The sequence below is a fragment of the Gossypium arboreum genome, chromosome 5, assembly GCF_025698485.1.
Source record: "Gossypium arboreum isolate Shixiya-1 chromosome 5, ASM2569848v2, whole genome shotgun sequence".
Taxonomy (NCBI): Eukaryota; Viridiplantae; Streptophyta; class Magnoliopsida; order Malvales; family Malvaceae; genus Gossypium; species Gossypium arboreum.
Window position 1 is genome coordinate 33,857,199 of NC_069074.1, and position 27,643 is coordinate 33,884,841.

General features: G+C 31.4%; 1 protein-coding gene across 3 annotated transcripts; it reads left to right on the plus strand.

Moving 5' to 3' along the window:
• The first annotated feature begins 14,261 nt into the window (after nt 1-14,261).
• On the plus strand, nt 14,262-23,765 carry LOC108470790 (probable LRR receptor-like serine/threonine-protein kinase At3g47570). Of its 3 annotated transcripts, XR_008282851.1 has the most exons (7): nt 14,262-15,301; nt 15,412-15,555; nt 15,953-16,096; nt 17,514-19,379; nt 19,504-19,863; nt 20,012-20,080; nt 23,562-23,765. XR_008282851.1 is itself a non-coding variant. In XM_017772260.2 (6 exons), exons 1-5 carry the CDS (start codon nt 14,467-14,469, stop codon nt 19,857-19,859), a joined length of 3,345 nt encoding a protein of 1,114 aa, XP_017627749.1. In that variant the 5' UTR covers nt 14,262-14,466; the 3' UTR covers nt 19,860-19,863; nt 20,012-20,277. The 3 variants fall into 3 exon arrangements, 2 of the variants coding, with proteins under 2 accessions (XP_017627749.1, XP_052883836.1); XM_017772260.2 differs by lacking the exon at nt 23,562-23,765 and having other exon boundaries at nt 20,012-20,277; XM_053027876.1 differs by lacking the exon at nt 23,562-23,765 and having other exon boundaries at nt 19,504-19,650; nt 20,012-20,277.
• Nucleotides 23,766-27,643: the final 3,878 nt, after the last annotated feature.

The window sequence follows — 27,643 nt, forward strand, 5'->3', positions numbered from 1 at the left end:
ATAAAATGATGGACTCCTAAGTATTCGCCATCTAAGTTTTAATAACCCAAAACATCTTTCAATAACATTACGCGCTGAAGCATGTTTCATATTGAAAAATTCTTCCGGAGTACTTGGTTGATAACCCTGACGCCACTTATTCAAATGATATCTTTGTCCTCTAAAGGAGCAAGAAATCCCTCACAATTTGTGTATCCAGCATCAACAAGATAATAACAACCTATAAAAAGAAACTATTTGTCATGGTTAATTTCCCCAAAAAGTATGATTTTAAAAATTAATTCCAATTCCTCTAATTTTTGCATTTTACCATGAGGAACTTTTAGTCCATGTCTCCTACTAATGGCATCTCGAAGAACTCATCCATCAGCAACAGAACCTTCCCAACCAGGAAGAACATAAACAAATTGCATATCAGGTGTACAAACACCTAACATATTTGTTGCTATGTCACTTTTTCGCGTTCAATATCTAGGTTTATCAACTATTGGAACCCTAATCTTGATGTGGGTTCCATCTAAAGCACCTAAGCAATTCTACATCACATGTATAAAATCTCAAGTTAGAATACTATATTTAAATCCAAATGTACTAAATTATATACGAGCTATATATAGAACTCACTCCAATACCTTAAACCATTTCCACCTTAGGTCTATAGAATTAGTTGGCTCTGCCTTTTTAAATAACACATTTTGTAAGCGTATGACAGCATTTAAAACATTGTGAAATGATCTGCTAACAGTTTCCCCAGACCTACTAAAGTGATGCTTGATAACTCAATTTTTAAGGTGATGAGAAATGATATGTAAAAACATTGCCACTTGCTCATCAACAAGCATGTTCCTTGACGACTTCAATTCTCCTAAAGTTTGTAACATCTCACATAGTTTAAAAAAAAACAGTTCTATTCATCCTAAATTGTTCAATACACATCTCGTCACTAGCATATACAAGTCTTTTCACATAATCTCGTTTTGCATAAAAATCTAAAATATAGGATCTAACCCTTGGTCTATAAGGATGTAGGCTATGAATGGCACCTATTGCAACTAAGAACCAACTCGCAACTGTATACATTTGCAACCATATTGTAATAGCAAGACCAATTCTTTTACGCCTCTCATTTTGTACTATTAAAGGCAGACGAGCCATAACTGTAAGATATTAAAGTGTTACATATCTTCAAATCGTAGTAAAAGGGTCACATTTCTCCAATACTAATTTCAATAATAGTAAAACAAAATCAAAGAATTTAATTGCCAAAGAACTTACAGTGATTCAATGAATACAAGATGCTCAACTCTAGGTGAGGAAGCAATCAAACAAGCCAAATAAGAAGAGGAAGCAACAAAAAACTGTCAAAGAAAAAATGAACAATACATATTAATAAATAGGATAAGTCTATTTAAAAATATATTTGCTTATGTATAAGTAAATAATTTATCAAGCATTTAGTAGCATATAATAGTAATATCATTTTCAAAGTTTCAAAGTTTGTTGAAACTGAAATTTGATCTTATTTTCAAAGAATTTCATGTTTATTTATATAAATACAATTATCTAAATAAATATTTATTTGAATACTCACATCTTTTAACAATAAATATAATTATTCAAATAAGTTTAAGAGGCACAACTTTTAATAACTAAGAAACATAACTCAATTCTTATACTCCTTCACTTATAATTGTTAAATCACTTATAACATTTTACATGTAGTCATTGAAACGTTATAAATATTTCACATGTAGTCATTTGAGATTTATAAGCAATATTCTGTATGTATAAGTATGGAATTGAAAATTTTATAACAATGATATAAGTAATAAGATAAAGTACATTAGTGTAAACTTTTGAATCATGAAAAATATCATTATTTTTAGATATTTTATAAATAATATTCCATAACAAAGATATGAAATAATAAAGTACTAATATATATATATATATATATATATATATAATTGTTTCACACACACATATATATATATATATATATATGTATAACTCAATTCACAATTTTAATAAAAATACATTTCTATAACTCAATTCATAATTTTTATAACCTATACTGATTTTGCTTTCGCTTTGGTGCAATATTTTTCTACTGTGTTTTATATTCTATTGAGCACCTAATATTCTCTTTAAATGAAGATAATAGAAGATTTGAGGCTGATGATGACTTTTTTTTTATGTATCAAAAGGGGATCAAAATATAACTTTTTATGTTAAACTTATTTTTATTAAAAGTAAATAAAATAATAAAATCAGTAATAAATGGTTGAGTACAATAGTAAGGTACATCACACTCCCAATAAGAATATTCATGTTCAAACTTTAAAAATAGCATTATTGAGAAGGACAACTATAAACCTCGAATATAAATTGTTCATAAATAATCAAAACCTAACATACTAGCACAATTTTATAGAAACAGAAAACAGAAGTGTTTCTTTCCCATGTGGATTAAGCATAAATTGTAATGCATGTCAATTTCAATGTCAAAGTCAAAGGCTATATATATCTATGAATAGAAAAATAATAGTCCAAATCCAATTAAATAACTATCATAGACCCAAAAATATAAGAAAAGAAATGTCTTTAATTATGAACATCTTTGTCTAATTTTTAATCACATTTACTTTTGGAACCAACTCAATTTTTAGTAATATATTGGAACTTCCATAAAGTTTGCTGGTTTAGGGGTCTATTGCTATTTCTTTTTTCATTAAAATTAAAAAAAAAAAATTCTGTAACTGATTCAAAGCTTCTTAGAGGTAGGAGCAGCTTGTTACAGGGTATTGAAAATACCAATAAAATTACATATCTTCAAGGGATTCATTTCACCAACACTCTGTAACTCATTCCATATCTTCAAGGGATGCAATTTTATCCCGAACACTCTCCGTCCACAAGTTCTCAGTTAACAATATAATCTGCTCATATTGTTTAAGATTCATTTAACACTATGCTCATTTAACAATAAAATCTTAATTTTATATTTCACCCTACTGTGGAAAAACAAATGATCAAAATGTAACCTATACAGATTCTATTCTTAAACAAACGAGACAGAGTATAGTGTGGGAAATTCATTTTAATTTCAAAGAAAGAATAGATACAGGATGATACATACAACACTTTTGACATGATTTTAATTTCATTTAGTAACCCACCAGCTCAAGCTTAGCCAGTTAAGAGAAAGAGGAACCAACTAGGCAATCCAAAAATGGACAAGAATTTTTTTTAGTAATAACTGAATATGGATCATTCTACCACTTCAAAAATAAAATAATAAGTTCAAATTTTAAGTTTTTGTAGCAACACTTACCAAAATATTTTAACCAGATTGGTTATGGAACATATCTTAAGCGAAAATGAAAAGGAACCATCATTTAGTTTCGAATTCTTGGTGAAAACTTGGTCATCGACTCATGGCAGAATCAAAATGTAAACTTGACATGCAGTATAGAAGAGAGGGAAAAAGGCATAAAAATCGGCAGAAGTATGCATCTATAGTTGAAATAACTTAATATAAGTGGTTTAGCTAGTTATAACACACCAAACCACTAAAGGGAACCTAGGCTCATCATCTAATAGGTTCCTCATGTATCACGACAACCCTTATAGACTGTATCCTGCTCTCACTATCCTTTAAACATTTCCTTTGTGACTCCAAGTTGTCTATGCCTATGACTTTATAGACTCCAACATGTATTATTTATTGAATTCCTTTAAGAGGTCTCTAAATCGGTTTATGTATGCCAAGCCATATACTAGGAGATTATGGTACAGAAAAAAAAAAGGAAGCCAACAGATCAGAATCATCGTGTTCACACAACAGATAAAAATTTTCAATCTAGTAGAAAGCAAGTGTCTAAATCTTCATAGTAACGATTAAAAACAAATATTGTTCACAAACAAGCAGAGAATACTTATATATGCTCAATTTACATGCATGAATAAGAAGACATCTACATGAGAGAGAGAAAGCAAGTGAATGCCTAATTAACTTGAAGCACCAGTAGAATCTAACCAGTACTGCAACCAAAATCCAGTGGTTTGATTTGAAATTAACTAAGTCATTGCATTAACAATTCCTTTCTTCATGTAGTTCACTATCCATCCAATCCCTGTCCCTTCCTTTTACCTTTCCACAAATGTACAAGTCTCAACTGGTCTAAAATAAATCACATCCTTCACTTTGGAATAATATGCTAATATTCCATAGTGGTGTCTGGCATTTCCAATGTGAAAGAAAGACCCTGGCCCAACCTAGAGGGAAGAAAATTAAGTTAAAACATCCACCCATAATATCAAAATAGCAACGCCCTATGGTAAGAATCCCATACAAGAAATAACCATTAATTTCAAATAACAAAGATTACCAATATAACATGCTCTTTTACATCAGAAATGTTTCAAAAAAATTAACTTCAAAGCTAAATCTCAGCCACCATCCCCTCAAGCTTGATGTGAAATACTGACTCAATTAGGTGTCAAGTAGTAAACAACAATCCATCAAGATCCTAACACTACCATTATGTAACCAAATAAACCAAGTCGAATATGTAAAACTAATAAAATAGCTCGCTTCATTGTATTTGCCACCTAAAATAGAAACAAGTAATACTCAAACTTTCGCCTTTAATATTGAATCATAAACATTACACCCCACCCAAAAAAGAAAAAAAAAACAAAGTTTCTGCCATTTGCAAATCCCAGAAACCTAAAAGCCAAAACTTCAGGTACCTTGCCATTTCCAAAACACGTTCTCAAGAATCAAACAAATATATAAGAAACAAACAAACAAACAAAAAAGTAAAGGAATTGCTTAAATTCAGAATCAAAGGTTCTATCTCCCCTAATTTTCGAAGCTTTCTAAAACTAAAACATAGTAGTTAACTAAATTCCCAAAAGTTTGGAAAAAAGAAACTATAAAATCCAAACATTTTAGTGAGAACGTCGAGATACTCTACTTCTTCAAGGCTCTGCCATTGTTTCTTTTGATGAATCAGTAAAGAATACACCGTTTAACCATAAAACAAAAATGAAAAGGCAAAAGACAAAGTTCAAGTTAAGATGATGAAGGAAGATGATGTGAAGGAAGAAGAAGCAAAAATGTTTACCTGATAGGGGACGAATGCCAGAGTTGGGTATGAGAAATGGCTGCCGATTGAGAGTGTTTTGAGGTGAAATTTTTGTAAGGGTAGAATAGGATTCTTTAAGCAGTGAATGGCTAAATGGTGAAGAGGGAAAGGAATAGAAATCCCCAAAAATCTCTGCTTAAGCCCAGAATGGAATACACCCGTAATAGGGTATTCCATTGAACCAAACGCCAGTTTAAGTGGGCCTGAAGAATAGGCTGGTAATAGGCATGTAATGGCTTAGCCATTACAGCCAACCAAACATGCTGTAAATCTTTATTAAATTAGTACATGTATTTTTGGGTTGAGTGGACTTGGTCGTTTTTCAAATTTTTACCAACACAATTACCACTATTCTTGAATCTGATAATCTCTATTTATAAAGAAAATTTTTTAACTTCCCAGCTGAGGAAAATTAATTCTCTCATAGGAAAAGGAACCAAAAATGAGTTCTCAAAAATTTAAAATTGATTTGGAATTAAATCTCACTAAATTTTAACAGAGTAACAACACTCAATTAAGAACGATATATTTTGGTTGAGCCTATAATCTCTATTTATAAAGAAAAATCATAAAATTTCTAATTAAACAAGAGATAATAATAATATGTGAATAGAAAATACATAATCCCACTAGAACTATACAGTGTGGGCGGCACCATCCCTTTTTGCAAACACTTCAAATTAACTCATATGATTTATCCAACTCAAAAATCAATTTTGTATTCTCAAAATATTATTTATTTAATTAAAATAAATTTAACTAATTTACTTAATTAATATATAAATTAAAAATAATAAATATAAAGAGAATCATGTTATGGTCTTTTTTTTTTGTCATGTGATAATTTTTAATTAGTAATCTTTTTTAAACAGATTTAAGGGTTTGACCAACAATTAAATTAACGGGGATATCAACTTGAAAAATAAATAGTTTAGGTACCATTTGTGACAAAAAAAAATGTTTAGATACCACAATAAGAAAAATGCATAGTTTAAGTACCAATTTATAAATTAAGCTTTTTCTTAAAAAATAAACATAATGATTTGACTGATGGTTTGATTAATAGAGATACCAACTTGGGAAAAAATAATTTAAGTTTTGTCACACCTCAAAATAATTTAAGTATTGTCCTATAAAACGAGTCAGAGAGGGAAGTCCGCGCAAAAGGTCGCGGTAAGTAACAGTAGGAATGAGGTCTACAACTGTAGATATTGCAGAAAGCGTCACTCGGGCGAGTGTTGGAAGAAACTGAGCGCTTGTTTTAAATGTTGGTCGATGATGTAACGCCCTAATTTTCGGGAATCCTGTGAATGTTGGCATAGGTTTAATTATGTTAGTGGGCCTCTAGAAGGCCCAAGCTTAAGATAGAACCCAGTAATTTTAGTTAATTTTTGTTCCATAAGAAAAAGGGAGTGAAATTATGAAATAGGACCTATGTGAAAATGTTTGAAAATGCTATAGGCTAAATTGAAGTGGCCAAATAAATAGGAGTGCAAAATAGGAGGATTTGCATGACAAACCTCCCATTTTACATGAAGTGGCCAACCATCATGTTGTTATAGACAAAATGAACACTTGATATCCATAATTTATGGTACAAATTGATACAAATTGATAATAGGTTAGGTAAATGTTACATGATAATAGGTTAGGTAAATGTTCCATGATAATAGGTTAGGTAAATGTTTCATGATAATGGGTTAGGTAATGTTTCATGATAAGAATTTCATGTCTTTTGTATTAAAGAATTAAATGGATGAAATATGAAGTTTTATTAAAAGAAAAAGGGGTGAAAAGAACAAAGTTTTGTCCATCTTTGTTCATCATAGCTGAAAGTTAGAGAAGAGAAAGGAGAGGAGAAAGCTCTTGAGTATTCGGTCATTAGGAGGAGGAAAATTGAAGGTAAGTTCTTGGTACCTTGCTTCTATTTTGAGGTTCATGAGTTCTTCTTGGTTCTACCTTAATTCTTGAAGTATATTTTGATTTTTGGTTGTGTTGCGAGCATTTGGTCATGAATTAAAATGAAGGAAATGGTTGTTGTTTCATGTTCTTTTGATGAAAAATGGAAGATATGTGAAGTTGAGCCAAACAAATGAGCATGCATGTGCCTTAGATGCTAAAGGGAAAAATCGGCTAACATGTTGTGCTTTAAAATGATGAAATGGAGATTATGCTTAAGTAAAAATCATAGATATGTGATGATTGATTGGTGATATACATGTTTAAATAACATGTATGCAAGATAGGTGTATGAAAGAGTGATTTGGTAATAAATCTGCTTGGGACAGCAGCAGTAACGTGACTTTGGAAAATCACCATAAATTGTGGAAGATGAATTAGAAGCTTAATAAATTATGTAATTAAAGATTAATGAGTCTAGTTTCAAATGGAATAAACGAGAACATATTTTGAATTCTGTACAATGAGAAATTTGATTCGTAATGAAGTGTGGTCAAATTAGTCAAACAGTGAAACATGGGAAACTTTGAGAAAAATCTGGTATTGATTGGCTAAACCAAAAATTCTGAAAATTTTATGGATAGAAGATATATGAGTCTATTTTCAAGGAAAATTAACGGAACTTGATTTGGAGTTTCGTAGCTCCAGTTATAAATGATTTAGTGACTGTTGCTCAGGAAGACAGCTTGCAGTGAAATTATGATTATGTGGTAAACATTGACAAAAATTTGTTAATGTGTTGCTTATTGATTTCTTATAAGCTTACTATGATCTGTAGGTGTGGTTGGCCGAATATTGTAAGGGGTTAATACGTAGTTTGTATTTGAATAGTTAGATTAACGTGTTAGTAATCCAATTGTAGGCTAGTAATCCAATTGTAGGCGGTTCGTGTGTGGATCTCGTCAGCATATCGTCGCAAACAGGTGTGTAACTAACACCCTCTTTCTTAGTCTAGATTGGCAAAAGTCGAAAAGTCAAATGCGAAAACCGTATTTTGTAGATTTTGAGTGTGCGAATGCTCGTGAGTAAATCGATTAATGTTTTTGGTAAGTTACAATGTTTGGACCGCAAAGTGCATGATTTACGTGCCCTCGATATTTTTGGGCTTAATGGGCCAAAATTGGAATGATGGGTCAACGGCCCAATTCGGTAAGAACCCTCGATGCGTGATTCGTTAGTACGTGAAAAGTAGGAATATGCATGAAAAACCCTAAAATAGATAAATTACTGAAATACCTTTAAAATGGAAAATTTACGCTTTATCCCTAGTAGATAAATTACCAAATACCCTAGGGTTAAATTGACCTAAATGCATGTTTGATGTTGTTATTTATCGCATGCCATGTTGTTATTATCTCGATGCATGAGACGGGATATTGACGGAGGAAGTATTGAAAGTGGCTTGTCCACGATCGGAGGCTTTGCCTCATTTTATCGTTAATCGAGAAAGAAGGTCAGAATCGTGGAGTGTTAAATGGGTGGGTTGAGCTATTCCCACATGGAGTGTATGGCTGGTACGGTGGAGTGTAGTGGTTGGTGGGTTGAGTAGTCTCCCAAATGGGCTTGCATATGTTATTGATGTTGCATGTATTTTGAAATGGGCTTATGGGCTATCTTGTTATCCGAATAAGGGCTAAGGTCCGCTTTATTGTAATCTGAAAAGGGCTCGCCCAGCATCACTATTACTGAATGGGCTTAGGCTCAAAGGGCTTGAGCTGACTTGGACTTTGAATGGGTTTTCCTTACATACTGAGTTTCCCAAACTCACCCTTTTATTTTCATCCACGCAGAAATCCCCAACCATAGTGGGCTTGGAGCTATGAGGGAATTTGAGTGGCCACCCGCTGAAAGTTTGATTTTCTTCCGTGAATGGACATCCTTTTAATTACGTTTGAGGTTTTGGGCTTTTAAATGTAATAAGGCCGCTTATTTATTTTTGATGGTTTTAATATGTATTACTAAGATAGGTAATACTTATTTTAACTGTTGAAATTAGATAGCTTTAGTATGCGTTTTCAAAAACAACAGTTGATTTCAAAATAACACGACAACAAGCAAAGCTTCCGCAATGAAAGTATTTTCCAAAATTAATCACTTTTCCTAAAAATGACTTAATCGAATCGGTTTCCTAGAAATATCCATGACGTTAAGGTGTGGCAATGGCGGTATGCATGTCTAGGATTGGATCCGAAGGAGGTTGGTACTTAGCGATCCGATGGACTCACCACCTCTTTTCCGGTTTCCTACCTGGTGCACAGCTTCCATTCACTTTAAACCTTAATGAATTGATCTTTTGAACATCAAGTACGATTTTCTAAACTTAGAATGGAATTTTTTTTTTTTAAGTTTTTGATGTGGCATGCCGGATCCGGCCATAACTTCTGGGCCGGGTTTGGGGTGCTACAGATGAGGCATATGGCGAAGGATTACCCTCAATAAACTGACCAGACACAAGCTCTGGCCCAAAATCGTACCCAAAACCAGAGATTAGGTCAGTTACTTCCAAGGGGCTGAGGTCAAAATAGGATTGCAAATACTGTAGCAAAAAATGCGAACTGAAATGAGGCTAGACAATCTGCCATTGTTTATGTTGTTAGAGGTCATGAGGAAATAGATGTGTCTGATGTCGTCGCAAGTATTTCGCCCTAATAAACATAGGATCTACCTATTTATAAGTTTGCTCATAATTTGTCCAATAAACTAGATGACAGAGTAAAGAGAACCACTACTAATATTACCATAGTAAGGCCATAGGAAGTTTAAAGAGAAGTATTGTATGAAACTGCATAGGAATCAGAGTTGTGCAGTGAAAGCATGGTGGTTGTTTTGAGAAGAGGAATAACAAATTTTGTGGTTATGCAATTGATGTGTTAACCAAAAAATTTTAAGGACGAAATTTCTTTAAGGAAAGGAGAACTGTCACACCCCGAAATATTAGGGGTTAATCGTAATGGATAGGAAAGAAATAAGCCTTAGACTTGAAGGTTAAGTAGCTAGTACACCTTTTAAAGCTCTTAAGTTCAAACCATTCCACTCCTTTTCTATTTCTTTTCTTTAACTTTCAACAAACTAAGGTAAAATCTATATCAAAATAATATTATTTGGACTGAAAATTTAACAAGAGTGGGTAGTAGCCCAATGGTTAAGCATTATTCCTTTCCCCTTGTATGCTTGAGTTTAAACCACCTTATTCTCAAAATTGCCCTTTTATTTTTCTTTTAAATTTTCATTTAAATTTTGACCCAAAAATTTGGGAAAATTTCTCTTGCCATCCTAGGGTTCCCAAACCCTAGATATTTAATCCAACTTTCCCCAATTTAACTAGGATTATGTATTCTCTTCAAACCCAAATAGGATTTTCTTTCTTTTCTCTTCCTTCTCCTCTTTTACATCAAGTTTTCCATATTTTGTTGTTTAAATTATTTCTGCTTTCCATGTCAAATCAATTCTTGATAAAATTGATTCTCTACCTATTGTTAAATTTTTCGTTGATAGTCTTCATAATTCCATCAAGTTCAGTAAGTACATCTCGATCTAAAGTTTAGACCCCCAAAGCATTTCTATCCAATATTAATCTTTCAAATCAATTTGTCAATATTTCATAGTTCTTGATAAACCTTTCATTAAATACGTTAAATCTTGATAAATCATGGAAAACAAACGTTAACCCGTTTTAATTTTCGTTTGAAGGACCTGTTTTAGGTGCATCAGACTAGATTTGAAATCGAGAAACGTCGATCAAGATCCTGATGAAAAGTGTATGTTCTCTTACAAGCGAATTATGACAAACTGTGTCTACAAATAGGGCCATACAGTTTACTAACAGCCCTTCATACAATCATGTTCCTTGAAACCCTAAGCTAGTTTGTGAACCACACAGCCAATAACCCTCCACACGGCCAGCTACACGATCGTATCTCCCCTAGAGCTTAATTTTGCAAATGTCACACGGTCGTGTAACCCCTCCACTTAGCTTAGACCTTTCCACATGATCTTCCACACGACCATGTGTCTTATGTTTTACAATTTTGCCCAGAATTTTATAATTTGTTTAGTTTACTCCCTAAATGGTTTCTGAATTATTTTTAGTGTTTAATTTTATTCAATTAAATCCATAATAGTATGAATAATGTTAGAATCCATGATGTAATTGGTGAATTAATGTTATGTATATTTGCATGAATTGTTAATAATATATATATCTATTGTATCTGAATTTGTGATTGTACTTACAACCTACCTTAAGACTATCGTTAAACTAAACACTTAATAAGCATGACTTTTGCTATTGAAATGATTTGTTATAAGCATATTATTTGCTACTGTGTTGAACTGTTATAAGCATATTGATTGTTATTGTATTGTTCTGTTAAAAGCATAATTAAATGCTATCGTATTGATCCATTTTGAGCTTCCCATATTGCATTGCATGGGGTGGGACGATGTGTACGGAGGAAGATTGGCAGTTTATCTGCAAATTTGTTGTGCATCAACAACCAGAGGCAGATTCCATCTGCGGGTATTTGTTGTGTATCCACAACTAGAGGTAGACTCCATCTGTGGGTATTTGCTCTGTATCCACAACCAAAGGCAGATTCCATTTGCAGGTATTTGCTCTGTATCCACAACCAGAGGCAGATTCCATCTGTGGGTTAATTGTTGTGCATCCACAACCTATTGACAGCTCTTACCTGCAAACATGTTGTGCATTCACAGTTAATGGTAGTTTTTATTTGCATTATTTTGTTGTGTACCCACAGCCAGAGGCAAATTCCATCTTCCGGATTTTGTTGTGTGTCCACAACCATTGACATTATCTACAAACCATTGGTGGTTAAAACCACAACTTGGTGTGTAGTGGTGGGTTAGGATCTTTTCTTTTAAACTGAAAATTTATGACATTCATAAAGCATGTGCATACACATTGAATTTTTTACGATGACATATATATACGTATGTATAAATTATTGAATGACCTGATATTTCGATATACTGAAATTTGCTATTGTGAATTATTCTGTTTGATGTGATTTTGTATGCTAATCGGTTGCACAGATTTTTTTTGTGATGGAACTCAAATTGAGCTTCATAGCTCACTCCCGTTTAATTTTCCATTTTTGTAGATAACCCACTAGGTTAGAACTCAGACATGACATCCGAAAGGTCTCGGCTCGGTTTTACTTATTAAAATATTTTAAAATTATTATTTGGTATTTTTATTATTTAGAGACTATATTATTTTATTTTGAACTATGACATGAGACTTGGATTTATTTTCTTTTAGCATGCATGACATTTAATTGATTTTAGGACATTGAAATATGAATATTAACTAATAATGCATGAACTTTAGTTTTTTATTAAAAATCTAAACTATTATCACTTTTTCCATTGCTAAGTTTAATTAATGATTTAAGTAATAAAAAATAATAATTTAACTAAATTTTAAAAAGAAAACTAGGCATAGTTACATAGTTAATCTAAATGGTTTTTTTTTTACCGTGAGCTTTTCGAAAATAGATTAAGTTTTTATTTTAAAATAAATAAATATTTTAAATTGGTTGTTTTATAAATTTTGATCAGTATAAAATCATCTCAGTGACTGATGTAATATCCTGAATTCGAGTATAATATCAAAGTCGAGTTTGAAAAGTTACAAGTATTATTTATGATAGTAATAAAAATTTAAGTAAAAAAAAAAAAGGTTAAAAAATTCTTTAGTTCCTGCATTTGGAAATAAGGGGGCGGCGCAATTGGAAAATTGGGTCATACTTTTTCCATCAACGAGGAAAAAAAACAATTTGTTAATGGAAAAAATTGTTGGTCGCGTTGCGTGGGATCTTTTTCGATTTCACCAATCATGGTTTAGTCAAGTGGCTGGCCCAGAAACCTTTTGCATGCTAATTCCCAAAATCTTTTATCCTGTTCATCGATTTTATTTAAAGGGTTTTGTGTTAATATATAAAGGGACCAACTTTTATAGATTTTTTATTTTGGGAATCGAGTGTTGTTATTAACAACCCTTTTTATTTCAGTTATCCAATTTTAATAAATTTTTATTTTGATCATTACTGTTAATTTAAATTTGTTGTACAATTATTTTAGTCACTTAATTTTAATAAATTTATATTTTAATTATTTATTTTATTTTTAAAATTAATTTTATTTTTTTCCAAAAGGATTTTATTAAAATTGAGTTATTCAGTGATTTAGATGAAACTCACTTTTTCGCTATATCTTAATTCTTTGTAAAAGTTTAGGTTTTTCGGAAAAATTCAAGTTTTTTACAAAAAAAGTTTTTCTAATAAAAGAAAAAATAAAAGAAATAAAAAGGTAAAATGACGTTTTCCTATAAAAATTTAAGTAATTTTATGTAAAATCCATGTTTTCCGTTTTTAAAATGATAAAATAGTTTTTCTATAAAACCCAAATTCTGTGTAAAATCACATGTTTTCGCTTATTGGAAAAACTAAAATTAATTTTAAAAGGAAAAAAGAAATTCAAAACATTAAATGATTTTTCCTGTAAAATTCAAAAACTTTCTTAAGTAATTCGTTACAATTTTCCATTTTACAAGAAAAAAAGCTAAAAATAATTCAAAAGAAAAAGAAATAAAATGACAATTTGATAGATTTTGTAAATGTTGAGGATAAAATTTATTAAATTTTTAGAATTAGAACTAAAATGATAAATTTTGTAAATATTGAAGGCTAAATTTGTTCATTTTTATATTTAGGATGAAACCGATAGGATGTGTAAAATTAGAAAGATAATTTTATTACTAGACCAATAAAAAGCTCACATTAGTTTAGAGTGACTAAAATATTTAATTTTAAAATTTAGTTACTAAATCAAAAGAATTAATTGTTGAATGATCAAATAGAATGAAAGACTTAGTTGTGTGACTAATTTTTAATTTATCCATAAAAATAATTTTTAGAATAAATTTAATGTTTCACATCATCATTTAACAAATAAAATTCTAAAAAAATTTAATTTACAAATTTAAAAAATATAAAATTAATTTACCTATTTTTAAATAAAAACCAAAATACAAATCATTCCTGAATACATTACTCCCTTCAAACTTTTATCTAAAAATATTGCATAGCTTAAGTAGTTTTTTTCATATAAACCTTCTATGTGAATCGGTGTGCCATAATAAAGGGGGCGAAAGAGAAAGCCAAAGGAGTGATGGGCAAATTATGTGGTCCAAACTCAAAAGCTGCTAATTTGTTTGTTGCGAAGACCAAGGAGTTTCCGCTTGGAGTTTAATCCTCCTATTTAACCAATGCTTTAAACATGCTTTCTTAACGACCCCCCTCCACTTTCATCATTTCCCAAACCCATAAACATGTCCAATTTCCATTTTCTTTCATCAGCATTAATGTTCTTCCACTGTTTCATGGTCACCTACGCCGTGACTACCAGAAACCTCACCACCGATCAATCTGTTCTTCTCGAATTTAAACACCAAATCAATGATCCTTATGGCATCCTAATCGACAACTGGACCACCAGCCACTCTTTCTGTAACTGGATCGGTGTCACTTGCGGTGCTAGGCATAACAGAATCGTAGCTTTGGATCTTCCCAACATGAATCTTACCGGAACTATCCCTCCAGAATTAGGGAACCTCTCGTTCTTAGCCTCTCTTAATTTGAGTGGCAATGGATTCCATGGCGATTTACCGGGAGAGTTGGGGCACCTGAGTCGTCTGAAACTCGTCGACTTAAGCTTCAATTTCTTTACCGGGAAAATTCCATCATCATTTGGAAGATTAAACCAGGTTTCAGACTTGGTTCTCAGCAATAACAATCTGACTGGAGCAATCCCTCCCGAGATAAGTAATCTTTTGAATATGAGAACACTTGACTTGGCATCGAACAAGCTTTATGGGCCTATACCTTCTTCCATTTACAACATTTCTTCATTGCGAAAGATTTCTTTATCCTTGAATAGTTTATCTGGTAAAATCCCAGATGATATGTGCCACCATCTTTCCAATTTGGAGGCACTTTACTTGGGCACAAACGAGTTGTCAGGTCAGATTCCAGCAACTATAGATGAATGCAGGAATCTTCAAGGATTATTATTAGATTACAATCAGTTGAGTGGCAGCATTCCCAGGAGAATCGGAAATCTAACTGCACTTACAGAGCTATATTTGGGTGGAAATAATTTAGAAGGTAAGTTTTAAAGAAAAAAAGTGATGATATTTTTGAGTATAAAAAGAAATGAAATAATCCATAAAGTGAGATTGGAGGGTGTGGCAACTTGATTTATGTTATTTGAACAGGTGAGATCCCTTGGGAAATTGGAAATCTGTTGAATTTGGAGATATTTTTCGCTGTAGATATGAGGCTTACTGGACTCATTCCCACGAGCATCGGCAATTTAACCAAACTCAGGGAGATATATTTAGGTCCTAATTTTTTAGAAGGTATTTCTAATTAATTAACATTTATTTTTATTTTATTATATTGCAAAAATAAAATAAACAAAAAAGAGAGAAATATATTTTATAAAATTAATAGAATGGCCTAAAAGAAAATAGCCTTAGTCACATATTCCCTTTCTTTGTTATGCTTTGTTTAATCATTGACGATTTAGAGCTTTTTGTGTTTATTTCTCATGAAAAAAGAATTTTGATATTTGAAGAGAAGAGATGTCTATGGGTCAAACTTGGACAAAATAATTTTTACCTTAGTCTTGTCTGGCAAAAAAAAAAAATCATTTAAATTTAATTATAAACATTAAACATTTTAAATATTGGTATGTTCATATCATGGTGCCTAAAATTTGAAAGTCTAAAATGAAGTGGATGGTGACATATGCAGGTGAAATTCCATGGGAGATTGGGAATATTCATTCATTGGAGATATTTTCAGCACCAAATATGAGCTTAAATGGGGAGATTCCACATTCTATTCTCAATGGTTCTTCTTTGAAAGCCATTTATGTCATGCTCAATCATTTATCTGGTAAGTTTAAGCATACATTTCATCACTTTTTTTATGTTAGAAGTTGTTTAAAAGGTTTAGTTGCTGGTTATATAAAAACACCAAATTACCTTTGCAATTAATTTAGGGAGAATTAAAAGAAAAGTTGTTGAATTTTGATTTCAAATTTTATTTAAATATGTTAAATTTGCCTATATTATTTTTTAAAAATATATAATTATTTTTATTTAATATTTATTACTTATTATACATTAATATTATTATAGATTTTATTAAAATTTTAAATATAAATGATTTAATATATTTTTATAATATTTGTATTATATTTAATTATATTTAATTTTCATTCATAAAAATTATATAATTCATAAAAAATATATTACAAACTTCAAAAGGGCCAAGTTGACCTTCAACTTTAATATTGGACCTCGAGCCTGACTGATATTTTAGATAGACTTTTTTTTGTCTAATCTCATTTTTAAACTTAATATTTTTTCTTAACCCTCTTAAATATTGGACAAAACTTCAAGCTTAGGAGTCCAAACTCTACAATCAATGTTAGAATCATGACAAGTATCACTTAAGATATAGTTTAAAAATAAATTAATGACACTTGTCATCATTTCAACACTACTTGTGAAATTTTTACTAAAATGTACCTGATATATATATATATACTAATTTTAACTCACATGTGTTGTACGTTAAAGATATAACTATATATGTGTTAGATAATTAAGATAACAATAGAAATATTAAAAGTGTAAATAATATAAAAATATTTCAAAAAATAATATATAAATTTACAAATCATTTCATATAAAAATTTTTATTATAGAAATAATATTGTGTAAAAATTGTTTAATTATAAAAATATATGATTCATAATAAATAAATTATAATTAGTCATAATTCTCGCAGCGGTGTATATTAAAGAAATTGTAAAAGTTAGAATTTGAATCCTAAATTTAGTAGATATTATCTTTTTAAGTATAGCAGTAAGAACCAAATACATTAAGCCTCAAGCCTCAAGTTCAATCTCTTATTAAATATTTAGTATTAAAGAAGTTTTTTATATAAAATTTAAATCTACTCAGAATTTTTTTCTAATTTTAAATAAAAGAATAAATATATTTCAATATGCTTAAACTCACGTATTCTTACATACCAATGCTACAATATGAAAAACTTAAGGAAAACAACACAGGCATAACAGTGCATATAAATTCTATAGAAAAAGAGGCTACTCTGAACATTCACACAAAGCATACAAACACCAACGCAAGGACTTCCAAATATTTTCATTAGCAATCATGTTTTTCCTTAAACCATTACATAAACATTAGCTTACCACATACAATCATGCAAAATAATAAAACAATGAAATTAATTTATGTCACTTAGGTAATGATGCAAACATATTTTTTCGGTTCTCCAGGTAAATTACCAGACATAAGGTCGGATTCAAATCTTGAGGAGCTTCACCTATGGGGCAACAATCTTAGTGGAAACATTCCTGAATCTATCTCCAATGTTTCTAAACTCAGAAACATCGCATTGATGGCAAACTCATTCTCTGGTCATATTCCAAATAGTCTTGGCAATCTAAAATTTCTCGAGGAGTTACGCCTTTGGAAGAACAACTTGACCATTGAAACTAATTCAAATGGTGAGTGGAGCTTCTTCGCTTCCTTGCTGAATTGCAAGTATCTAAAAGTGTTAGATTTATCGGTCAACCCATTGAAGGGAGTTCTTCCAACTTCCATCTCCAATCTCTCCCAAACGCTTCAATTTTTCGCATGCGGGGATTGCAGAATTGAAGGAACCATTCCCATGGAAATCGGTAGCTTGAACAATGCAATCATTTTGGAACTTACCAACAATGAACTTATTGGATCCATTCCAACAACGATAGGAGGGTTAACGAATCTCCAATACTTGGGTCTTAGTGGAAATAAGTTGCAAGGCTCCATCCCACATGATCTTTGCGGTTTAAAGGGATTGTATGAATTATCATTAGATGATAACGAGCTCGATGGACCTTTACCTCCATGTTTGGGCGAGTTGACTTCTATGAGAAAACTACACTTGTCCTTCAACAAGTTGCATTCATCAATACCTTTCAGTTTATGGAGCTTGAAAGATATCTTAAAAGTAGACTTGTCATCCAACTATTTCAACGGCTCCCTTCCACTTGAAATTGGAAAGTTGAGCGTACTACAACACTTGGACTTGTCAATGAATTCGTTATCAAATGATATCCCATCCACAATTGGAAATCTTCGCGATCTGCAAGTTCTAGCTCTTTCAAGTAATAGGTTCCACGGTCTTATCCCTACGTCAATCAGTGACTTGGTGAGTTTGGAAAGCTTGGATTTATCTGAAAACAACCTCTCTGGAGTCATTCCCAAATCTCTAGAAGGGCTTCGTCACCTCAAGAAATTTAATGTGTCTCTGAATAGATTGGAAGGGGAGATACCAAGTGGAGGGCCTTTTGCGAACTTCACAAGCCAATCATTCATGAAAAATTATGCACTGTGTGGTTCACCAAGATTACAAGTCTCACCATGCAAAAGTAACTCCCATCGAAATTCAAAGAAGACCCTTTTACATGTTTTGAGGTATGTTTTACCAATAGTTGCTTCAATCATCATAGTCATTACCTTAATATTTGTCTGCACACCATTTAAGAAGAAGAGGAAGAGTACGAACTCCACTACGATAGAAGATTCATTTCCTTTGAAGGAATGGAAAAGAATTTCGTATGATCAGTTATCGAAAGCGACCGATGGATTTAGCGGAGGAAACATGCTTGGTTCGGGAAGTTTCGGCACTGTATATAAAGGAATACTTTTTGATGAGACCGAAGTTGCAATAAAAGTTTTTAATTTGCAATTAGAGGGAGCGTTTAGGAGTTTCGACGTCGAATGCGAAGTGATGAGTAAGATCATTCATCGTAATCTCGTCAAGGTCATTACTTGTTGTTCTAGTACTACTGATTTCAAAGCCCTAGTGCTTGAACTCATGCCAAATGGAAGCCTTGACAAATGGCTATACTCTAACAATCATTTCTTGGATATTCTACAAAGAATCAACATAATGATAGATGTTGCATCAGCATTAGAATACCTCCACTCGGGATATTCGACTCCTCTAATCCATTGCGACCTAAAACCAAGTAACGTCTTACTAGACAAAGACATGATTGCTCATGTGGGAGATTTTGGGATTGCCAAATTATTAGGAGAAGGAGATTCCATGAAGCAGACAATGACGCTTGCCACCATTGGCTATATGGCACCAGGTGATGTTTTGATTTGTATTTGTTTTTCTTTGTTGTGACATTTTAGTATTTTTTATTGATATTAAATTAATCTCTAATTGCATCATATAATCATTATTGATTTAATTATATGTTTAAAATGTAGAGTATGGATCAGCAGGAATTATTTCCGTGAAAAGTGATGTCTATAGTTATGGTATTTTATTAATGGAAACTTTCACAAGAAAAAAGCCTACAGATGAAATTTTTGCTGGAGAAATGAGCATGAAGCATTGGGTGAAAACATCACTAGGTAATGGAATAATTGGGGCAGGAGATTCTGGTTTACTTGAAGAAGATGACAAATACTTTGTTGTTAAAGCAAATTGTATATCCTCAATTATGAAATTGGCTTTAGATTGTTCAGCTGAATTACCTGAAGATAGGACTGATATGAACAATGTTCTTTCCATACTCAAGAACATCAAAAGAAAATTTATAAATGACATAGAAGATGATTAATACGGTAAGGAATGCAAATATTTCTACATATATTGTAAGATTACATAGAATACATAAAATTTAATCAACTTCCTTTTGAGATAGCTTTTCTTTTATATATATATATATATATAAATATATTATATATATTTATTTATTTATCTATTTTGCAGATTAAAAGTTGTTATCATAATCCGATAAAGAATGTTTTGAAGTTTGATTCTTATCAGCAATCTCATTTGGTAAGTATCACTTTCAGCTTTCTATGATGTCAATAGCGTGCCTTGACCTTGGATTGAGATAGTCGTCTCCAAATTAAATTTTTTTTTGTTAGCTAGTTCAAATTACTTAATGATCGCTTGCTGCAACTTACTTTTATAATTATTTCTTGTTTTCTTAAATTTAAATAAATAATTGAATTTCAGTTCGAGTTATAAAACTTGTTTAACAACATTAAATAAAATCATTAATTTATGGAATATTTTGAAATGCTTTAGCATACTAATAACCATTTTTATTATTTACTTATGATCGAATATCAATGTTCAAAATTAATTCCAAATTAATATTGAGTTGAGTAGATTTCAAAATTTCATCTCTTCGTATCTTTAAAGTATTTCGTGTTTTTATCTGAATAGTAATAATGAAGATTTTAATTAAAGTGAAAAATTTTACTTCCAATGTTGTATAATTAAAATTTAATATATATATATTTATATATTTTCATAATTTTTTTACAATCAATGTTTTAATAATTTAATCGTCATATTTCATATTTTATTCATGTAAATCATGTATATCAAATTTGGAGTAACTTGAAATTTTTAAATATTTACTCTATGTGAAACAAAACTTTCAATTTATGTAAAAATTTTTAACCATTCAATATATTAGTATAAACAATATTTTAGATCGATATGATAAAAAAATATTAGAATAGTTCAAAATTTACAACAATTATATCAATAAAATTCAACAATTAATGTAACTCCCAAACCCGACTTAGGCGTTATGGCCAAATTTAGAGTTGCTACTTAATATGATTTACAATAATTATATCAATAAAATTCAAAGATCCCAGTTTTATTCAAAATCATTTCTTATCATTCTATTTACTTAAAAAGTTGTTTTGTTTATATTTTCTAAAATTTATAAATTTCACAATAGAAGACTCTTTAAAATGGATATTTGACAGTTCGTTGTTTGAAAAACCTTCATTTTGCTAGGAATGCAAAATTTGTCTACTAGATCATTTGAGTAGTATAAAGCAAAATACGAGAATAAGTTTTAAAAAAAATCTAAATAGTCTAAAGAGTCCAAAAATTTACAAGACCAAAATACCAAAACTTAAATAATCCAATTTAAAATGATTATGACATTAACCGAGCTCCCGTTTGCACCGATCCACCTAAGTTTGAGGATTACCTAAAAATATTAGTTAGACAAAGAGTGCGTTTTTTAAACTCAGTGTATATCAAATAACTTAAAGCAGTTAGATGCATGTTAAACAGATTATCAGAAACAAATTTATAACCGAATAGAACAGACATGACATATAATCCTACCCCTAACCGCTAGACGCCATCTTCGACCATCCCAACACACCATATGGGTATAAAACATTTATCCATCCCTACACACCACATAGTGTTAATCAAACACTTTACAGAATAGTTGCAGCTGAGTTGCAGGATCAATAGGCGATTTAATGCCTTTGCCATAGAATCACTTCCTCCACATGTTATTTACAATCCAACCAAGATGCAGATATAGAAAATAATAAATGTCATACATATTCAGAGCAGGAATTATACATGCTATAATTTTACATGCACATCATATCTGGCACAAATCATAAACTTAACATTAGATTTCGGATTTATTTATCAATCGGCATCTTAATTACTCTTACAGATAGTAGATGTCCATATTTCATGTTTTATATGCATTTACTCACATATTGACCCTACGAAAGACCCACAGTTGATCGGGACCTCGCGCGGGGTCCTAAGGAAAATTTCAAAATTTTGGGCCCACACGCCCGTCTGATCCATACGACCCAATTAGCCCAGACCGTGTTTTAACATGGTCCAGCACAAGGCCATGTGGCTTTGACAGTGAACTTTTTTAGCTTTCACTGATTGCTATTTTTTTTGTATTTTCAATACACATTTGGTCTAGATTCGATATGAGCACTCCCACGAGATAACCAGTACCTAAAAAACATCACAAACTTAACAAATTATTCCTTACGAACATTCTAATTACGAAACTAAAGTCCATTGACTTCCTAATGAGTCAAAACTTCAACAACCACAACTATACCAAATTGACAGAATCACTTATCCTTGAACGAACAACACTTTCCTACAAGGATTAATTTGCCGGAGGAGTGTTAAACTCAAGATTCTTACCTAAATCAATAGATTCACAACCATTAATTCCTGTTACAAAAACCATCATCACAACTTCGCCACTTCAAAATCCCTAAACCAAACGAACATACAAAAACCAAGAAAATAAAGAAGATCAAAGGTCTACTTACAAAGCCAAAATAAGAAATAAAAGGAAATCTAAATCGTAACGATTCAATCAAACAATTAGAAGCGAAAATTAAAGAAAGAAGCAAAAAAGGGGAAGGGACCAAAAAACATCAGAAGAAAATTGCAGAGAAACAAAAACATGGGGAAAAGAAAGAATTTTTTGGGAACAAAACAAAAACAAAAAATAAAAAATTAAATTAAATTCAAAATAGTAATCTCAACTCCCTACTACCAACCAAATCTAACACACTAATACTCATCCAACTATTTCGGAATTTTAATTCCACCAAACCTCTACTACACAAATGGCAGGCACACGCAGAAGCAAAAATTATTACCATTTGCTCACGCAGTGATTTGAACACAAGATTCTAAGGCAAGTGTAACGCCCCGAATTTTTTAATTCTGCTTCTGTAATTTTTTGATACAAATGTGTATCTGCTTCAGTGGTTAAGTGTTCTGGATGTGTGTGAAAGGTCCCAAGTTCAAGCCTTGTTTTTGGTAAAGTTTGGAATTTTTCTGATTTAAGCCTTACCCTTGCTCAGTAGGTTTAAGGCTAATTGTTGGTGAAATCATAACAGAATGGGCTTGTTGGTTTGGTGGTTAAGGGGAGTGTAAGTTTGCTGGAGGTTTTGTGTTTGAGTCCTTGCGCAAGCTTGGATGTTTATATTTTTGCTCGGTCAGTTGAGAGGGTGTTTGAGTTGGACTAAAAATCTGAAGTAGTTGCAGTTGAGGGATAAGTGGGGGAGGATTTTATGATATTGTGTAGGAAGTGTTGGTAGTTTAATTTATCTGCCTTATTTGGTGTCGTAGTCATATACATCAACATTTGGTGGTTTACCGCATATTGTATCTGGCAACTTAATTGCAGTGATTCCATAAAGTGGCATACACTCACTTATTAGTGTGTGGGGTTAGATGAGTACTTAATACCCTAATTGGTGTGTAAGGATGGACAAAGACGATGTGTAGTGGATGGGGTAGGATATTTATATGCATTTGTTTATGAATCTGTCTCTGAAAATGATTCTGCATCCAATTTGTTAATGAACAATATCTGAAATCTGTAACCGAGCATGATTTGATATGTTTTTCTTGTGAAATTTGTGCATCTGATTTATTGATTGAGTTAGTTCGCACATTGAGCTCGTAAGCTCACATTTCTGTTTTTTGCTGTCAGGTAATCCATAAATTTAGGGCGAATCAGTACAACGGGAGCTTGATTTTTTATTATTATTGTGTTTCTCTTAACTTGTTCGTATTAACTTCGTTTTTCTTGTGGTATATTTTTTTAAAGTTTGGACTTTATTTTTCATTTTAAGTTGTTTTGACGTTTTAGATGATATTAATTCTATCCGCAAAACGTTAGATTTTCAATAACAAACTGTGTTTTCCAAAATTGAATTTAACTAAGAATTTCGCTGCGAACTTAAGTGTTTTATAAATATATAATCGATAAATTTAATGAATTAGTTAAGAAAGGTATTTTTCTAAATAAACTGAAATTTTATTTATCAAAAGCTAGCGCTATTTTTACATGTCTCAAATGGTTTTTGGATTTTCAAATGAATCATAGTAATCTCTTCAAATCTGGTCATAACATCTAGGTCGAGTTTGAGGTGTTACGAGATGATTTAACTTACGATGATCCATCATTTTGTCTACTTGACCCATTTCGGAGGCGGGTTGGATTCTGTGAAGAATAACTATGATCATCACCATTACTTGAATAAGCCTAAAAAAAACGATAATGACAATATTTTAGAACTCTCGAAAAACAAGATGCAAATGGAAGTTAGATTCCCCATAAAAAATTATCGAAAGCATGTATGGTATCATACCCCAATCTTTTGTTGAGGCAGTTTTTTAAGTGCTGCTAAGGACCAATGCCAGTGCCTGACACTGTCTAATCAAAAAGTTTGCCATGTTTAAGTTCGCAAATCATGGCAACAAATTCCTTAGGCTTTGATTTTAAAACTAATTTGTTCGAAGCTATACTTTCGGATTTATGAATCAAATGGAGAATTTACTTTTGATTAAAGCTTTGCCTTAATTATTTTTCTTCAACTTTTAATTATTTCTTTTTTTTGCTAAGTTTTTTAAAAATGAAGTTATTATTATTTTTTGTGAATACAACCTTATTTGCTGCTATTTACTAGTTTTATATTTTCAAATAGATTTTTATTTTTATAAGTCTTGATAATCTAACAAATTTTGGTGCTATTGTCGAGGACTGGTATCAGTAATTTTATTTCTTTTTATCATCTTTAACCTTCGATCATGAATGCATATTCACAGTGTTTTGGATTCAAACATGAGTTTTCAAGTAAAGCAAATGAGGTAATTTTATCTTTTTTCGACATTGGGATTGGGTGCCCATAATGGGTGGCCCATTTGCAAAATAAAAAATGAATTTAATAAAAAAAAGGTTTTGAATTTAAAATAAAAGTAGTTTTTATTTTAGTTATTTTTAAAAGCCAAGAATTTGGGTTTTAGAAAAAGAAAAAAAGGGAAAGTGTTTAAACTGGATTCTCTCACTCAAAAAATAAAGAACAAAAAGGTGTTGTTTAAAGGGTGTTGAAACTATTTTTTTAATTGTGAAATAAAACAGGATCGATTTTAAAAAAAGAAATATAGAGCCGTCACCTATCCTTTTTGTTTAGGTGTGATCGGATTACCTATAAAACATTTTATTTTATTAAAATATTGATTTTGGCCTACGAAATTCAAAAAAACGGGTTCGGGAGTCGGTTACGTGCGAGGAAGGATTAACACCCTTGTAGTGCCCAAAATTGGTACCTTATTGATTAATTAAAGCCTAATATCGAAAATTTGAAAAGATTTTAAAATACGACCCATTTAAAAAGGTTTAGATAACTTGAAGTGGATATGGAGATTCTTTTGTTCCGAAGAAATAAAATATCATATCCAGCACGTTAGGATACGACATTTCAAACCCTCGATACCAAGATCATCTCATGATTTCCAAAACTCATGCATTGAAATTTTAAAAGGATATTCGGTTATTTGGTTAAACGGTAAATCGAAACCCAGCACGTTAGGGCACGATTTCTCGAATTTCCAAACACGAAATATTGCCTTGTTCTTGAGAAAATTTCAAATAAGAGCGATTATAAAACCGACTCGAAATACATTTATTCGGTTTGTTTGGGGTAAAAATGAAACAACCAATTTTGGACCAATGAGTTGGAAATTTCAATTACAATGCGATACTCGGAAATTAAAAGCCAAAGTTACAAATATGGAATAATATACATAGATAAAATACTATACAAATGAATGACAATAGTATGAAAATAAAAAAAGCAAATTAAGATACACACAATAATAATAAGCTCACATCATACATTATGCAAATACTAACGTTAACATTCAAAGACTTATGAATCAAAGAAACGATTTTAAAAGAAATATAAAGCCAATTAACACAAATAAAATACAACAAGTTTTAAAACAATGATAAATGAGTTTAAAATTAATAATGGAAAAAATAAGACATTTGAAATTGTAATACATACAATAATTTAAAATTAATTTATATATATAATTTTGAAATAAGTAATAAATGTGAAAGTTTGAAATAGATCAAAAGATAAAATAAATAATATACTGAAGTAGCAATGTATAAATGAATTTTAAAACAAATCAAAAGAAAAAAATTAAAGTAAGTAATATACAAAATAATACACATTAATTTAAATAAATAATATACATAATATTAGGATTGAATATTTTTGAAGTAAAGGAATTATAAATAAATAAATAAATTGATAAATCGAGTGAAACATACAACAAGTAATGAATGACTAGATAGATAAATATAATGTATATAAATATTATTTAAAATTTAGCATTTAAAAAGAAACAGACAATGAGAAACGAAATTAATCAAATCTGGGTTAAATCGAAATCAAAACAAAATTAATAGGAAAAAATCAGAATACAAATAAAATATCGGGTCCAAATTGTAATATACGAATGAGATGGGGGACTGAATAGGACAATAGCCTTGTCCCCCTAAAATGCATAACTTTGAAAGGGACCGAAATGAAACTATAAAAAAATGCAAAGGATAAATTCAAAAAAGAAATAAAAGAAAACTAAAATAGGGATTAAATTGAAAACGGCCTCAATACGGAAGGACTGCGGGCTCAAATAGACCCTCAGTCCAAAACACACGGATCCTTGGCGAGTTAGGGTCGGATCTCGGGCAAAAGGGGGGCTGAAACGACGTCGTTTAGACGTCTAAAATTCGGCCCCTAAACGATGCCGTTTTATTACTCTAATATAAATCATTTTTTTAAAAAATTCCATTTTTGTTTGAGTTTCACAAAAAAAAAAAATTAGAGAGCCTTCCTTGCTCTCTCATCTCTTTCAAACCCCTCTAGAGCTGGCCTGTGGGTTTCATCAGTGCCGGATGTGACTCCACCTCCGCCGTGGCTCATGGCCTGGGTCGCGCCAAACGGGGTATTTCAAAATCCCCCTTTTAATAGACTTGAAGGTCGAGCCTTCCTCGCCCAAGAAAAATCGAGAGGAGAAAACCCTCACCCCTCATTTGGTCTGATATTCGCGTCGGAGAAAGGACCTCCGACGATCGAAACCGCGGGTAAGTTTTTGGTAAACTTTCCTCTTCTTTCACTATTTATCAATGAAAAATAGAACTTAAAAGCAAAATCAATAGAAAAAAATGAAACGTAAGTCACCTTTTTAATTTCTTTTTTGTTTTTGATTGTTATGTATGCATAAAGAAAGGTACAAAGAGTTGTTCATGGCTTTATAGCCGAATATTCAAAGAACAAAAATACAATTTCCTCTTTTTTTCTTCATATTTGCTGTTGCGCTCTATTACTGTTTATCTATTTTTTGCAGGTACGGAGCGTGTGCTGGCACTAGGCATGGGGCGTACGGAGGCGTGCGTGACGGTTGTACGGCGCTGAAAGTTGGGGCTTGGCTGCGGCGCAAAGGGGAGAAACCCTAGGGTTTCTGTTTCTAAAATATTTTGGGCCATTTGGGCCTTGAATTTTTTGGGCTAGAATTGGTTTAATTTGAGCCCGATGTACTGGACTGTTAATATTTGTTGTAAATGGGTTGTAATATTTGGACTGCTTTAATATTTTTATTATAATTTTATTTTTTTTGTTTTTGTTTTGTGTTTGTATGCGTCCGGGCCAAAATTGGGCCTTACAACTGCCCCATCTTTACTCGTTGTCGTGCAACAAGAACAGAGCAAAGACTTTTATG